Below are 16,783 nucleotides of genomic sequence, written 5' to 3' on the forward strand. Positions count from 1 at the left end.
CAGACCATCAGGAAACCACCTGAGAGGCCTGCAAATCCTTGCAATTCAAGAAGTCTCTGCGGGATGGATGAGCTCAACGACTCAAGATGTCCCAGTGCAGTGTCAATGACAAACCAGACATCTTTAGACCCAAGACCTTCAGGTGGAGAGATGTGCCCATGGGTCGGATGAGACGGAGGGACTCCTCCAACATCTCCCAGATGAGTACAAAAAGAGGTTGTATGGGAATGTATCTGAGGGCAAATTAATTGCCAACACCTCCATCACCAGCACACTAGATGCAGCTGGCACATCAGCAAGGGGCATTAACTCCAGCGTGCTCCTCAGATGTCATGCCTGGCTCAGGGAATCAGGCTTCAAACCGGAAATGCAACAGAAAATACTAGTACTTCTCTTTGATGGCGAACAAGTGGATATTCTGCTTGAAAAAATAAAAACAGACAATGAAACGGCCAAAGCCAAGGGAGCATTGCAAGCATCGTCCTAAAGGGCCTCCTTTCACTGCTCCCCCTACAGTGGGGATGTTAAACCCACCTGCACAGATATGACCATGCTTAACCAACATTCTCGGGTACAAACAACCTCAGCCAGGGGTTACTGTAGAGGCTCCTACAGGGGCAATATTTCTAAGGTCAGAGGAAAGACAGAATTCACAAAGCCCTCAGCCACCACAACAAAGCCTTGACTTGCCCACCATACCCTCCTAACCACATCCCCTTTACGGGGACGATTACAGTGTTTCTCCCCGCCTGATGAAACACCACCTCTGACCAGTGAGTGTTGGATATTATCCAATATGGTTTTTGTCTGGAGCTCACTTCTACACCTCCAAACCACCTTACAAACATAAACTCTTGCTAGAACCTCAACAGTTGCTCAAGGAGGAGGTTCAAGCACTTTAAAAAAAAAGAGGCCATGGAACTAGTGCCAGGACACCAGCAAGTCACAGGAGTCTACTCACCCTACTTCCTTATTCCCTAAATTAACGGGTCCTTAATACCAATTTTGGACGTAAGACCCCCTAAACCAATATATCCGCTCAGAGCACTTTCACATGGTCACTATTCAAAATGTCATCTATTTACAACAAAAAGACGACTTCATGGCAGCACTCTACCTAAAAGATGCCTACTTACACATTCCCATTCACCCGGCGCATGGTCAATGCCTCAGGTTTGTAATAGACAACCACCATTTGCAATTCAAGGTGCTACCCTTCGGGGCTACAACTGCCCACAGCATCTTCACTAAGGGCCAGATGTATCATTTTACCTAATAGCGATTACCTAATTGTGATTATCTGCGAATCGCAATTACATAATCGCTATTTGTATGTATGAAACACCAGGAGTTTCATTTAGCAATTCCCAATGGCTCATGAATCGACCTACCTCATTAATATTCATGAGGTAGGTCGCAATTTGCTACCCATTCTGAACCGGTATAATCACAGGGATGGTGGCCTCATGGGCTCAGCAGACCATCATGTCTGTGATTGCTTTTAAATAAAGGCATTTTTTTTTTTAAATGCAGCCCCTTAAAGGAAAACGGGGTACATTCAAAAAAGAAAAATGAAAAGTTTTCTTTTCATTTTTTAAGAGTAGGCAGTGGTCTCTGGGACCACTGCCCGCTCTTAAAAAATGTTTTTGCATGCATTCACAAAGGGGAAGGGGTCCCGTGGGGACCCCTTCCTATTTGCGAATGGGTTACCACCTACTTGAAGTAGGTGGTAAAATGTGAATGTTTTGCAACCGCATTTCGGTCACAAAACATTCCTACATACTGCTACAATTCGGTATTAGGAAGGGACGCCTTTGACACGCCCCTTCCTAATAGCGAATCGGTATGTAGTCGCAATTCCAGTTTGTGATTCGGTAACAAGTTACCGAATCACAAATTGCAATTAATACATACCAAAATGCATTTTTGCGATCGCAAAAATGCATGATACATCAGGCTGTAATGTCTTGCAGCGGTAGCACCCCACCTGCACAGGCAAAACATACATATTTTCCTATATTTAGACAACTGGATCATCAAAAGCACTGCTCGTCAACAGTGCTTCCAACACACTCAGGCAACCATAAATGTATTTCATCAACTAGGCTTCACAATCAATATAGTCAAATGCCACCTCCAGCTTCTCCAAATACAACCCTACCTACGAGACATCCTTGATTCACAACAAGGGACAGCGTACCCCAATGTCACCAGGATTCAATCTTCCAGGCGCTTATTCCCCTATTTCAACCTCATCAGCTAGTAACAGTGAGGGCAGTGATGTGTCTTCTTAATATGATGACTTCATGTATAGCCAAAGAACCTCATGCCAGATTGAAAATGCATCAGTTGAAAGGGTGCATAGTGCACCAATGGTCTCCAGTGGAAGGTCAATTGGAGGATCTATTGTTGATCGGTCGTGAAGCTTGCCACTCTCTACAGAGGTGGAACACCAACAACCTCCTAAAAGGATTACCTATCTTGGACCCAGTTATGCAGAGACCCATAACAATGGACGCCTCCGTCATGGGCTGCGGAGTGCAGTCAAAAGATCTCACTGTCCAGGGACGCTAGATACTCAGCCAGAAACATCTCCATATCAATCACCTGGAGCTGCTAGCCAATCATCTGTGCTAAAAGCCTTCCTTCCTCACCTGATCTGCAAGGTAGTCCTGATCAAAAGAGACAACATGACTGCCATGTATTATCTCCAAAAGCAGGGGAGCACCAGATCCCCTCAGCAATCTCAGCTAGCTCAGACCATTTGAAAATGGCCTCTTTGGTACAACATTTAGCGGACAGCAATTTTGCTGCAATTTTGTTCTTATATGACTGTATCAATGTGTACATCAACATCATTTTTTTCAATATTAACACAACTACATAGAGATAGGGTGATACTACATTCCAATCCTTTATTTCTTCCAAAGGTGCTGTCTCAATGCCACCTTAATCAATCTATTGAATTGCCAGTATTTTTCCCCATCCTGAGTCAGCTGCGAAAGGGGCTCTACATACCCTAGATGTAAAACATGCCCTTATGTATTATATTGATATAAGCAAGTAATTTAGAAAAACTCAACAACTCTTGGTTGCCTTTTCAAAACCACACAAAGGAAAGGCCATTTCTAAATCAGGCACTGCACGTTAAACTGTCAAATGTATTCTAACATGTTATGCTAAAGCTAAAAGAACTTTGTCCCTTCTAGAGCTCACACCTCTCGTAAAAAAAGGAGCTCCAATGTTTTTTCTAGGAAATATACCTATAGCTGACATGTATAATACAGCTAAATGGTCTACATCACATACATTTACCAAACATTACTGTGTAGGTGTGCTGGCCCTTCAACAAACTAATGTTGGCCAAGCGGTTCAATGTACGCTTTTTCAAACAAATTTAACCCCCACAGGTTAGCCACCACTTGTTGAGGAGGACTGCTTTTCAGACTATGCTAAGCATTTGTATCTAAAGCCACACAAGCCTAGAACCGAAAATTTTATATAGCCAGTAGGCATCCGTTCATGACATGTAATGCTGTAGAATCACATGCGCCCACCCTCCCCCTCGGATCCCTATGTGTGCCACAGTTACTTTTATAAGTTATCACACATTCATGTGTTATGCTTCCATTTCATCCTCCCCTGCCTTGCGGGAAAACAATCTAACAATGGCGTTAATGCCCATGCGCATAACCAGCGAGAGGAGTAGTCACTCTACCTTGTGACTCAAAATACTTTCTTCGAAGAAAAACAGCTTGCACACTTCTGAGCCAAATACTAGATGGCAGGATTATGCTAAGCATGTGAATCTACTGCAATACATGCCACAAACAGATGCTTACTGGGTATGTAACATTTTCCTTTTCATTTTTTTTTTATACTTTCCCTCTCTTCCAATGCTCAATACTTGATTTTAAAATGTTTTCTTATTTAGGTATATTTGTATATGGAATGTACAGAAGAGCTAGGTATAATGGATCAACATTTTTATTTCTTAAAATCATCTACATTGCGAAAATCAGAAAAACACAAGCGAAAATAAGTGTACAATATTGCCACCATAACATGCAGCAAAAACCATGATATTTCTGTATCAGGGGATGGGCTGCTAAATTCAAGTCTTCATATTGCATGGATTGGAGATTGTTCCTCAAATTTATCAGGTTTTAGAGCCTTGTTAAACGCTTTCATATGCAAACAATACAGCAAGAAGTGGAATTAATGCATTAGGTTCAAAAGCTTCATCGCGACCAGAAGAGCATTTTTTCTGCCAAATTGAAAGGCTACTGCCCATCTGGGGCCTGGCTACCACAGCTGTATAATCTAAATAGATTCCCCTGCTTGGCTGGGGTATCTTCACAGAAAATAACACCTCACCCTTACAGTCTGACAATCTGCATGGGGTCCCAAGCAGATTGCTATGCTTTGCGCTGTGTGTATGTGAGCTCTGCATGCGTAGCCTTTTATTCATTGAACAGCTTTTCTACCTGTTGTAAAACCTACATTTCGCAAATGCCGTTAACCCATGGCTGCACATACTCTTCAAGTAGTTATTGAAGGAATTTTTATCGGATAAAAAGCATGAGCAAAACAGCAATTTGCACAGAACACGGAGTTTGTTTTCCACAGCGTTCAGAGTGAGGCTGATAGTCTCACCTCCCATAGACTGTATTAGCACAGTGTTGTGCAAATCTACCCACTGGCCGTATCAACTCAACTAAGCAGTTGTGGCCCTGCAACCTTGTGGGGGGCATCTTACCACAACGTACTAGAGGTGAGACAACTTTTTAAGGCGCAAGGGCAATTTAGCTGATCATAGCAGGCTCATCACCACCTTGTAGTCTCTTTGAGGCATTCCTTAGGAGCCAAAAAGGTACTCAAAAGAAGCACACAACATAGTTATGTTTTATATTTCATATTCACCCTGGAGACCGAAATAAAGAAAGCTCTTCTTTGCCTTAGTAGCATAATAAATACTTGTACCAAAGTCATCGTGACACCAGTAGATTTTAATTCCATACACCTCAAAAACAGTATTCTTAGTGCTAAATTTACAAAGCCTTTTCTGTGAGTATTTGTGCCTCACTCCTGGCTTGTGTGTGATTTACTCTAGACCTGTGATGAGTAAGTCACACTCACAGAAAAAAGATTTCTGAATCAGGCCTTATTTATTTGCCAAGAACCAAAGAAGTTCAACCCACAATTCAATGTGAAACACCGGGTATGTGTTCGGAGGATGCAACCTCACACGGCATAGGTACTTGGTAGTTCAGGGTAGAGTGTATGTTGTTTTAAAACACTAGTAAAGGGTGATATGCTTTTCCACAGCCTGCATTTATTTGTAAACTTGAATATTTCCGTTCGATAGTCCTAAAACATGGGAATTGCGTGGGGCAAATTTAAGTACAGTGCATCACAACTAACACATTTGCAATAAAGTATGAATGTCCATCAAAGGCTGTGTAGTACACAACACTTTGAATGATCTAGCATATATATGAAATATATTTACAGTACAAACAGTAACCAGAAGAGTACAAAACATTCAAAATACAGTGGGCAATGTAATACAATAGCAATTTAATGGTATCAGTAACTGCACAATATGAATAGAAATCGCATGTGGAAACTGGTAGATGAATAAAGCAGATGAAACTAAGATCTCTGCCTAAACTCTCCTTGTAATGTTAAAATTAGACTAATGTTCGCAAAACTCTAAGTGCTCTAATACACCAGAAGGCTCAGAATATACCTGGAATCCAAAGACCGAACTAATGCAATAACTTTACAAAGTAAAAAGTATCAAGGATGTCTGTATCTATTTGTGTATAAATCCAGGGGATGCCAAGCAAAACACCTCGAGGTTTGGGGAGAATGGATGACTTATTCAGCGACTCTATCATCGTGGCACTTAGTCCCGCATGGCAATCTTTTTTAACTTTCCTATCTGGGTGAAGTGGGATTAGGGATTATGCAAAACACTGTTACCTACAATGTTATTGTTTAATTATCTATAATCTGACAACTAATGAGCAGAGTTATAAAAAAAGTTGTGTCTGTATCCGATTTATGGCCTGATTTTAGATTTCGGCAGAAAGTTTACTTTGTCACAACGGTGACGCATATCCTGTCCGCCAAAACCTAAATGCCATAGGAACCAATGGGGTTTTGATTTCGGTGGATGTGAGATCCATCACCTTTGTGACGAAGTAACCCCTCTGCCAAAACCTAAATCAGGCCCTTAGTAGTTACTCAACCAGGTGCAGAACCGCTGCCATCAGTAAGGTCATAGGAGCAACGAAGACAACACAATTAGCAAAGTTCATATATGGATGCAGAAACACACATTTGCCAATTTGAAGCTGTTAATCATCAGAGATTCTTCCTTAGTCAATGGTCTAAGAGAAATTTAAGATATAGTCAAAGGGTTTGACTCAATCCATCTAAGTGCAGAAAAACCTACCTTAAAAACAGTGCTTAATTTGAGCCAGTGAGGTCCACCAGCACTCACTTTTGGAGACCGGCACTTATTTTTTCTCATCATACATAACTGAAAGCAAGAGAGATTAAAAAACACAAAAGAGAAAGTGGGGATGGAAAACCTGCCACAAAGAGAGAAAGCATGAACCTACAAAAGCGAGATAGAGAGGCAGGGTGCATTTGGTACGGGATTAAAGAGGTGTGAGATGCCTTCAAGGCTATACAACTTTGGTATTCGGAGTGCGGACATTAAAAAGCACTGGCTGCAGGTTTTGAGCAGAGCTTTGGGCACCGACACCGATTCTTTTACAGATTAAGCACTGCTTTGTAGGTGAGCTCTGGGCATTCAGTAGGTTTTACCACACACCTTCCTGTCAGACAGCGTGCACCAGGCACACTATACACTGCATAGAACATAATTTGAACATCAGCAAAAAATATACATTCCAAATAAAAATTATTTTTTATAAAAATTGATACGTTTTTGCTTAAAAATAAACAGATTTCTCCTGCCATCAGTCTCAAACAATTGAGAGTCAAACAATCAGTCCAGTCTGCCTCCATGAATAAATTCTAGATGGAACAGAAACCATGTTCTGGAGGCATGTGGAAAGCTACGGTCAGCTATGTTCCCCTCACCTCTCAGTGCAGAAGCCTGTGTGGGCCACTGAGTGTCACATTTAAACAAGCTTTGGCAAAGCCAATACATTTTGGCTGTGAAACGTAATGGCTTTGCAACCGTGGAAGTCATCTTAACAACTGCATTTTGTAAAATATTAAAGAATGGATGAAAAGATGGCTGCTGCAGATGCATGCACATGCATTTTGTTTTATTTCAACAAATTCTAATGAAAGGTGCATTGTGGATGTACGCACTTTCATGGCAGCCATCTTAAAATAAAATAAAACAAAACCCATTTGAGAAGTGGGGAAGCAGGGAGAGAGAGTGGAAGAAAATAGTGACTCCCATGCACTCCAAAGCAAGTCTCACATCAGCAATGCAAGGTTACATCATCCAATTACAACTCTGTGAGACCGAGAGTGCTGACGAAAGCCATCAAATCAGAAGTAGGGAGTGAGACAGACAACAATGCCATCCAATCATGTTCAAAGAACCAGTCGAAAACCTACTCTGAATATATGTAATGTATTGAAAACAATAGGTTTTGACAGCAGAAGCTGTCTGTAGCGGACACCTTAAAAAATGACGTGTTGTATCAGCACCTGGCTTTATGCATCACCCTTCTGATGTCACAGGGTCTACAACTCACAATGTATGCTGACCTCGCTGTGAACTATTGCTGCAAAATAATGCTAGTGTCTCAGTTCCAAATGTTGAAAGGGGAGCATCTCATGATGCCACCATGAGTTGAGACCAAGAGAAGTGATACATCCTAGGGGTAACTGTAAAGCTAATCACCAGAGAGTGTGTGGTCTTTAAAATAGCATTAATGGGCTCACTCTTCAAGGGGGTGATTGATACCCTCATCTTTCAAAGTTATCTTACATATGTTCTATATCCCACACCTCTCGCCGATTAAGCTTAATATTAATATCTCCCTTGTATCACCTAGATTCTGAATGATCTGTGCTACAACGTTCCACTGGAGCTGGAATTTTTCTAGAATGAAAAGAGTAACTTTTACGTGGTGAGCTTATATTTGTTTTAACTTGTTCTATGAATGGCAGAGAAGTTGTCCCAAGCCTGATTGCGCAGACAAGTTTGTTATTTTTAAATATTATAGGAAAGCCTAGATCTGCCAAGTTACCTGGTGTAAATTTTAAAATGTGTATCTGAAACAAATGTTTTATGCGAGCACGAGTAGGATTTTTGAGTGTAATCCCTGTAACACGAGAATAATGAATTTAATGAAGGATCTCAAGTGCATAAAATAACATGTCACATAAAATCCATCTAGTCCGATATCTCATTAGTTGCTCGCTAATGTCTTGTGTGGTTAAAGGTATACCTAAATATAATATGAATAAATATCTTGATTGTAAAATTTGTGGCACTTATTCAGTATAAACCGCTTTGTAGGTGAACTGAAGTATTGACAATATGCAACCTTCTTCTGTCTTTATCCAGATAATCTGATATACATAGAGCACATTTTTGAGATCTCCAGGCGCCCAGATCTGCTCACCATGGTCATTGATTACCGGACGAAAGTGCTGAAGATTTCAGAGGAGGATGAAGTAGACACCAAACTCACCCGCATCCCCAGTGCCAAAAAGTACAAAGGTAGGTTGAGGGGAGCTCTGCCACCAGGTCCCTGTATAGGGACCGACCCAAAATCTCTGTACCTTTGAGAAACTGTTTGTGCTTCTTTATGGGGCACTAGGGGGTGTTAAAAGGTGAGTGAGGCAAGATGAGTGTGAAGTCTGGGAGAGCAGAATTATCGTGTAAGTAAAATGTTGGTATAAAGTAAAAAGAAAGTGTATTGCGACCTTCCACTTTGCAGCTGGGATGAGGCAAACTACTTTGTCTACTTCTCTGATGTAATTTCCCTTTTTAGGGGCTGAAGATTGTTTTTTCATTTAGGCTCATGTTTGTGAACACTTGCAAAAATGTAAAAGCATGCTATTTTGAAAGGACTTTTGACTGCAAAAAGCCGGCAGAAGAAATAGGAGATTTTATTTTTAATAAGTGTGTACTTAAAAAAAAATGATATCTGTAAACAGTAGAATGGCAAATGACCATTGCAGTCCTAGCAATTATTGTGGGGGGAATCGCCAAACCTCCCTTCAATTTTGCATTTTACTGTAGAGTCAGAAGCTACATATTTTTGAAGGATTCAACAATCTGCTTTTCATTTATATTTTACTTTGTAAAATATTGTCAGTTACAAGACCTACACTCCCTACTGAGCAATTTTTTTTTATCAATCTGATTTTCAGTTTCACACTACAGTCTCTTGTTCCCTCCCCCCCCCCACAATCTTTTAGCTCCGTTTCCATAGTAATCATGGTTCCAATAGACTCTGCCTACCAGTCGGTCAAAAGTTCATGAGACTTCCTCTCAACAGCATACTAGTTTCAAATGAACTGTAGCATTCTGCAGCACACATAGAAAGAGCAAATTGCCATTGAAGATTGTTTTTGTGCAGGAAGGTGCACAAAAACAAACTCCCCTGCAACGGAGCCATCCATGGTGCAAGGGTGGCTGCATTGGCACTCAGCAGCTAATTTAGTGCCGGCAGCGGGGGAAACACAGGGGTGCACATATTCTTGTTCATACGGTGCATCCCTGCATTTCTAAAGTTGCACAGCGCAGTACTGCCAATTTTGGTGCAGCACCGCGCTGCACCACTTCACTGTAAATATGCCCCCTTATTCAGCTGGAATAGCCGTACAAGAGCAGCCATACAACATACATTAAAAACGCAATGAAAGATGAAAACAAGCAAGGTAAAACAATAATCAACACATCAGTAAAATGTAAAACTAACAGACTGCCACAACTCTGATATGTTTTCTGATCCTAAGGGAGTGACATATATTACTGATTGCCGCATGATAGACATATTCAGAGTTCAAACACTGCAAATATTTAGGACCCTCTCTGGTCGATCTGGTTCTATTGGTGTGTAAGGTCGGGCATAGAAACTGTGCTCTGGGGATGGAAAAGCTTCTACAAAAAAACATGAAATTAACAAAAGATTGCTGCCTGGTGTTATCACAAGGACAACAGGGGCGATAAGCATACCAACTGCCCTGTTGTGGGAAAGCAGTCAGGAAATAAACTGTGCTCAACCTAAAACGAGTTATGTAAAATCTATGCTCCTGGTTGGGAATCCACACAGGTACGGTTCAACACATTCAGCTGAAATAATTTCCAAGTGGTAATGCACTGTATCCGAGAGACATATTAAACCTTTTGGAGTCACTGTTGGTTTGAAAGAGGGAATGTATGAAAGACTTCGTACTACTAACAGTTTTACTCAGGGAGTGAAATAAGTGTAGAATGCCAAGATCGGAGAAAGATTTTCTGATAAATGCTAACAGGGAATATTGTTACCTTTTTCTAGTTTAATAGAGTCTGTGAGGACTTGGCGAGGGAAGGGGTCCCATTTTGATTGTGCCCTGAATATAAGCAAGGCCACCTCAGTGTCAGTAATAATGTTGGTAGTGCTTCCAAGGACGGCTTTCAGTCTGTCAAGAAATGTATTTTCAGCCCTTTGGAGACATCCATAGTCTGCATACCCCAGACTCTGGCCTCATATGTACCCAAGGATAGGCACTTGGCTTTGTAGAGGGAGATAAGGTATTTGGTTCTTTTTTTGTTTACGTTTTTTGGCGAATTTGAAGATGCCATTCACTGCATTGTCCATTTTAAACCCTATCTCGGTCAAAAGCCTGTCCCAATTAAAGTTAGTATATCTCGTAATCCTGAGTTAATTAAAATTGTTAACTTTCATGATGGAGGTCTTATCAATGATAAAACAATGGGAACGGGTATTCCTATAGTCAAAGGTCAATATAAATGATTTTTTGTGATTGATCTTTAGCTTCAGATCCCCTATGAACTCATTAAAGGAGTCCAACAGGAGCTGGAGTCTGTTTGCTGAATGAGACAATAGCACAGCATCTTCAGCGTACAGGAGTAAAGGCACTGTCAGGTCCCCTATCCTAGGCAGGCCTTCCCTTTGGACAGTAAAACCGAATCAAGAGAATTAATCTAAAAAATAAGTAGGAAGAGAGCTAAAATGCACCCCGTCTCACCTCCTTATGGACCTTAAAAGGAGACGCGCACTCTCTTTCTGGGCCAAACTGGACCTGGGCTGAGGTGTCCCAATGCAAACGCTTAAGGAGTTCAATTAAGGAAATATCCACCCCAGCTTTGTTCGTTATGTCCCACAGCCTGCCCCTGTCCACGAGATTGAACACACAAAAAAAGGTCCATGAAGGCTAGATGTAGTGAGCCTCGCTTGGCCTTAACGTACTTTTCCATAATCAGGAGCAGGTTCAGGGACTGTTTCACCATGCCCACGCTAGCTTGGAAGCCAAACTGTACTTCGGAAAGGAAGTCTTTCTTTTTCGCCCATTCTTGCAATTTCTGGAGTATCACCTTGCCAAAAATTTTGGCAGAGGAGTCCAGTAGCTAAAGTGGGTAATAACATGTTGGGTCTTTTCTACTGCCCTTATTGAAAATAGGGACAGTGCTAGATTTCTTCCCGGAACTCAGGATGTCAGCTAGGAGAGCAGCATGAACACGTTTGTCAACAGGGGGGCCCAAAAGGATGTGTTATTTCTAAAAACATCAAATGAATCCCGTCTGGGCCAGGTGCCTTGTTGGGATACGCATTAGAATGGCTGTTACAACATTGCTGACATCAATTGGAAGGGCAAAGGAGTTACTACCATTCCTGGGAGGAACGAGATTGCTTTCCCTGGCTAAGAGTGTGCAAGGGGAACCTGGGGCAAAAGAACGAAGGGCCTTATTCTCAAAAATACTAGAAAAGTGAGATAACCAGGCATCATATGAGACATGTCAAGTAAACTTTGTGGTCTTATCTTCTGAGAAATTAGGATGGTTTAGGACCGACCAGAAGGCTTTGGAGTCCCTAAAGTTTGCAGCTACCAGTGGGTCTTCCCATGTCTTCTCTCTGATTTCCATCCTCCTTTCTTTCAGTATCAACATGTAGGCCCTCCTAGCTTGCCTAATGCTACCAATATTTTTGGGGGAGGCCTGCATTGCCAACATCAGAATCTTAGAAGCTGCTGAACAGGCATGAATGAACCATTGATGGACAGATGGTTTATTAGAATTTTTCTTGGCAGTCATTGCATTAGACATATTTTTGCACAGATCATTAAAACTACCAAGAACCAACTGTGACTCGGCTAGGTCTGAAAGCCAACACAAGACATCCTCAGCTCTGTCATTTACAAATCATTAAGGAGCATTTCCGGATCCAGGTTTTTCCACCTAATACATATTCCCTTATTTTTACTGTGTTGTAATTCACTATAGCAAACGTCAGCAGGTGGTTCGGTATGGACATGAAACCCAAATGATGATTGGGTTATGGTCGCTAAGATTAAAAGTCTGGATTGTTGACTCCATAACTAAGGAGTATGGATGAGAAGAAATAAGAATAAAATCAATAACTGATCCTCCACCTGTCTCCATAAAGGTTGGGGGACACCACACTGTCCTTTACAAAATCCATATTGTGCAATAAATTATGTTTAGAAATTATCTGGTTCAGGGCTTCCCCATAGGGGTTGTACAAAAAATGTGATGTCACCCCCTGCCAGTTCAGTAGTCCACATACTCAATCTCTAGGAAACGGACACTGTGAGATGTTAAAATCACCTATCCATATAATGGTTATCCTATTGGGGCAATTTTCCACAAAACCAGATATAAAGCTACCTAGTCAACAGAGTGATTTGTGAGAAAATTAAAAAAGAAGATTATAAGAAGAAAAGTGAATAACCCAGAAAAACTCATTAACAAAATTTGAAACCAAGGGATACGCTGTAGCTCGACTGTTGTTACATTTCTTGTCTTGAGGGAAATAAGCATGCATAGCCCAACTTTCAAGCGACCACACAAAGAATATGCAGCTGGAACACAAAACAATTGGTAGCCATTTACATAAAAGTTACTAATAGCCCAGACTCTTGACAGCACACGTCAGACTGCTTAACAATTTCTAGCCAGTCAGTGTTATCCAATTTCCTTTTAATGCCAGCTATGTTCCAAGACAGGAAGTGTAGTCCACCTGACCTGGCTGTCCTAGAATATGTGGAAAAGCCAGAAGAGATAGGCTCTACTAGAGAAATTGATTTAACAGTAGACTCATGTACAAGAGGGAAAGCAGTTATTGGGGCACGTCACTCATTATAAGAAAGGCCTGACAGTAGTGTAAATCGATTCTCATGTGCAAAGGGGGCTATGGAATGGAGAAACAACCAAGCCTCGTGCTCATACATCCTTTTGGTTTGTCCCACTGGGAGTGGCATACTGTAAAAGAATCCAAGGGGAAGTGCACACATTGTAGCATGGCTGGCAGCTAAATAATCAAGGCAATGAAGTAAAGAGCTCAACAGCCAGGTATATCTGAAATTTACCACTAGGCATCAACCTTGGATGGACCTGGGAGCGTAACCAACCCAGCCAAGCATCCATACCATGTGAATACCATCCATCACTCCACTTCCCCAACTTGATTTAGATGCGAACCAATGGGCAACTCTCCAAAGGGCACCCATGATTGACTTGGGTGAGTGAGCGCAGCCTGGCTAAGAGCTCTGAATGCCGACGGGGTGTTTAGTGCATTAGAGATAGATGCTGAGCAAGATCCAAGTTGTGGTGGGTGGAGAGAATGAGTTTGTTGGGAAGTGCACTTGGAGTCTAATCATTTTTGCACTTTTGTTGTTGGAAATCCCTCATTACGAGTTCCACGTTGTCGAAAAAAAGATTTTCAAACATTCCATAAAGCAAAGCTGAGATCCATATCAGAGGTGCTATTAGGAACTGAAGTAGTTGATGAAATGGCGACTTTGGAATTAGGCTTATTGCTCTTGTCCGCCCTCCTTTTTGGTTTTCCTTTGTTGTGTTTTTGTTTAAGGGGGTGGTTTTGAGACGTTTAATAAAGATGGAGAGGAGCAAACAATAGAAATGTCATTTGCAGGATCGTGCACAATGCAGGGATTTGAATTGGGAGCAGGAGTATTCTGCTGGGGGTCTTTTATTAAATTGCTCGGCTCTGCAGCATCTCCACCCCACCCCACCCCAGCTTGTCTGGCCGTGGACAGGCACAGACAGGCCTGCACTTGGCTCGGTCTTCACCTGGGCGCACCCCGCACCGCAGTTGTTCATGGGCACTTTAATAGCGCTGACAGGAGTGCTGGCCCCTCCATTGGAAAACTGGAGGTAAGAAGGATGCTGGGAGACGAAGTCACAATCCAGCACAAGCCCCAACACATAAGCAAGCGTCCCGTACTGCAGTAGTTCGTGGGTGCTTTGATAGTGCAGACAGGTGTGTCGGTCCCTCCTTGAAAAGACTGGGAAACTGGAGACAAGATGGATGCTGGGGGACGAAGTCCCACCCTAGCACAAGCCCCAACACAGAAGCAAGCGTCCCGCACCTCAGTAGTTTGGGGATACTTTAATAGTGCAGACAATTGTGCCAGTCCCTCCTCAGGCAGACCAGGAAACTGGAAGCAAGATGGATGCTTTGGGATGAAGTCCCTCCCCAGTATAAGCCCCAAAACAGTAGTAAACCACTCGACTCTACTGCACTTTTTGCCACTTGACTCTACTCTGTGCCACTGCCCTATCCATCACTCAACTCTACACCACTCCATTCTGTACCACTCTACATCACTCTACTCTACTCTGTTATGTGCCACTCTACTCTCCGCCACTGCATTCTACGACTCAGCATTGAATGCCACTGAATTCAGTGCCACTGCACTCCACGCCACTGTACTCTCCAGCACTCTACACTAGTCCACGGTACTCTATGCCACTCTATTGTATGGTACTCTACGGCACTCCACACTATGTTACTCCAATACACAACACTCTCCTCCCTGCAACACTCCACTCCACTCTTCGCTATTCCACTCCACTCCACTTTTCGCCATTCCACTCTACAACACTCCATGCCACTGTCTTCTATGCCACTTTTAGCCATGTTGAACAGCAGCCACGCTGGTGTACAACATAGCTAAAACACTTTGACAAAGCTGATAGCTATTTAATAGGCTAGACCTATTGGTTTTGCCAATGCCTATACTAATTTCTCACTCGGATCCATGGATCCGCCTCGGATCCCCAGACAAACATGGGGTCTGCCTGTTATATTGTGGAATAATCTATGGAGGATCCCCAGTTCCGAAGTTGCTGTATGGGTGTGTGAGCGGATGTCTAAGTGCCTGTTTGGGTCTGTGAGTGGGTGTGTACGTGGCTGTATAGGTGTGTACATAGCTGCGTGGGTCTGTGAGGAGTGTGGTAGTGGTTTTGTGGGTCTGTGAGTGGGTGTGTGTGTGTGTGTGTGAATGAGTGTGTGAGCCAGTGTGAGTTCCTGTGTGGGTTTCTAAGTGGATGTTGTAGTAGGTTTGAGGGTCCAACAGTGGGTGTGTGAATGGGTCTATGAGTGTGTGAATGAGTGTGTGGCTGGCTGTGTGGGTCTGTTAATGGGAGTGGCAGTAGTATTGTGAGTCCGCGATTGTGTGTGTGTGTGTGAGTGGGTGTATGAGTGGCTGTGTGGGTCTGTGAGTTGGTGTGGTACTGTTTTTTTGAGTTTGCAAGTGAGTGTGTGAGTATGTGAATGAGTGTGTGAGTGTCTGTGTGGGTTTGTGAATGGATGTGTGAGCGTGTGGATGGGTGTGTGAGTGGGTCTGTGAGTGGTTGTATTCTTTTTTTTTAATTGGGCTCTGGATCCGCCAGGGATTCACATGGGGTGGGCCACACTGAGCACCACGGTGAATCCTCGGATCCTTATGCATCCCCAAAAAAACATTTTTGGGCAATTTCTTGCTGATCAAGGATCCCTCTGAGACCCTCATCAGTCCCATTGGCTCAGGATACGTCTATCCTGACCCCTTATATCTTATTTTATTTTCATTTATTCACCCCACCAAAGGAACTATGGCGGTCATTCTGACCGCGGCGGGCGGTGGTCGCCGCCCGCCATGCGGTCACCGCCAAATGGGCGCCATTCTGGCTTTCCCGCTGGGCGACTGCCAAAAGGGCGCCCGCCGGCCCAGCGGGAAAGCCCCTGCAACATAGAAGCCGGCTCCGAATTGAGCCGGCGGTGTTGCAGGGGTGCGACGGGTGCAGTAGCACCCGTCGCGATTTTCACTGTCTGCAAAGCAGACAGTGAAAATCTTCATGGGGCCCTGTTAGGGGGCCCCTACACTGCCCATGCCAGTGGCATGGGCCCCCAGGGGCCCCACGACACCCGTTCCCGCCATCCTGTTCCTGGCGGTAAGAACCGCCAGAAACAGGGTGGCGGGAAGAGGGTCGGAATCCCCATGGCGGCGCTGCAAGCAGCGCTGCCATGGAAGATTCCCTGGGCCAGGGGAAAACCGGCGGGAAACCTCCGGTTCCCCTTTTCGGACCGCGGCTTTACCGCCGCGGTCAGAATGGCCCTGGAAGCACCGCCAGCCTGTTGGCGGTGCTTCCGTGGTCCCGACCGCCAGGGTCGGAATGACCCCCTATGTCCCAATTCACAAAATGGCATCCTGAACTTTTCTCTGGGGTTGCGGCCAGCCAACCATGGCATTGCTATTGGCGCATGGATCCACAGATCCATCATGGTGGATCCGAATCTCTAGATAT

General features: G+C 43.4%; 1 protein-coding gene across 8 annotated transcripts in view; it reads left to right on the forward strand.

Annotated features, from left to right (window-relative positions):
* The window catches only part of PEA15 (proliferation and apoptosis adaptor protein 15), a 447,785-nt gene that overhangs the window by 386,567 nt on the left and 44,435 nt on the right, over window positions 1–16,783 (forward strand). For all 8 annotated transcript variants that reach the window (XM_069217986.1, XM_069217984.1, XM_069217983.1 and 5 more), the window contains one exon: window positions 8,570–8,725. In XM_069217986.1, the coding sequence (XP_069074087.1) occupies window positions 8,570–8,725 (156 nt within the window). The remainder of the gene's footprint in view (window positions 1–8,569; window positions 8,726–16,783) is intronic.

This window comes from Pleurodeles waltl, chromosome 12 (assembly GCF_031143425.1).
Source record: "Pleurodeles waltl isolate 20211129_DDA chromosome 12, aPleWal1.hap1.20221129, whole genome shotgun sequence".
Lineage (NCBI taxonomy): Eukaryota > Metazoa > Chordata > Amphibia > Caudata > Salamandridae > Pleurodeles > Pleurodeles waltl.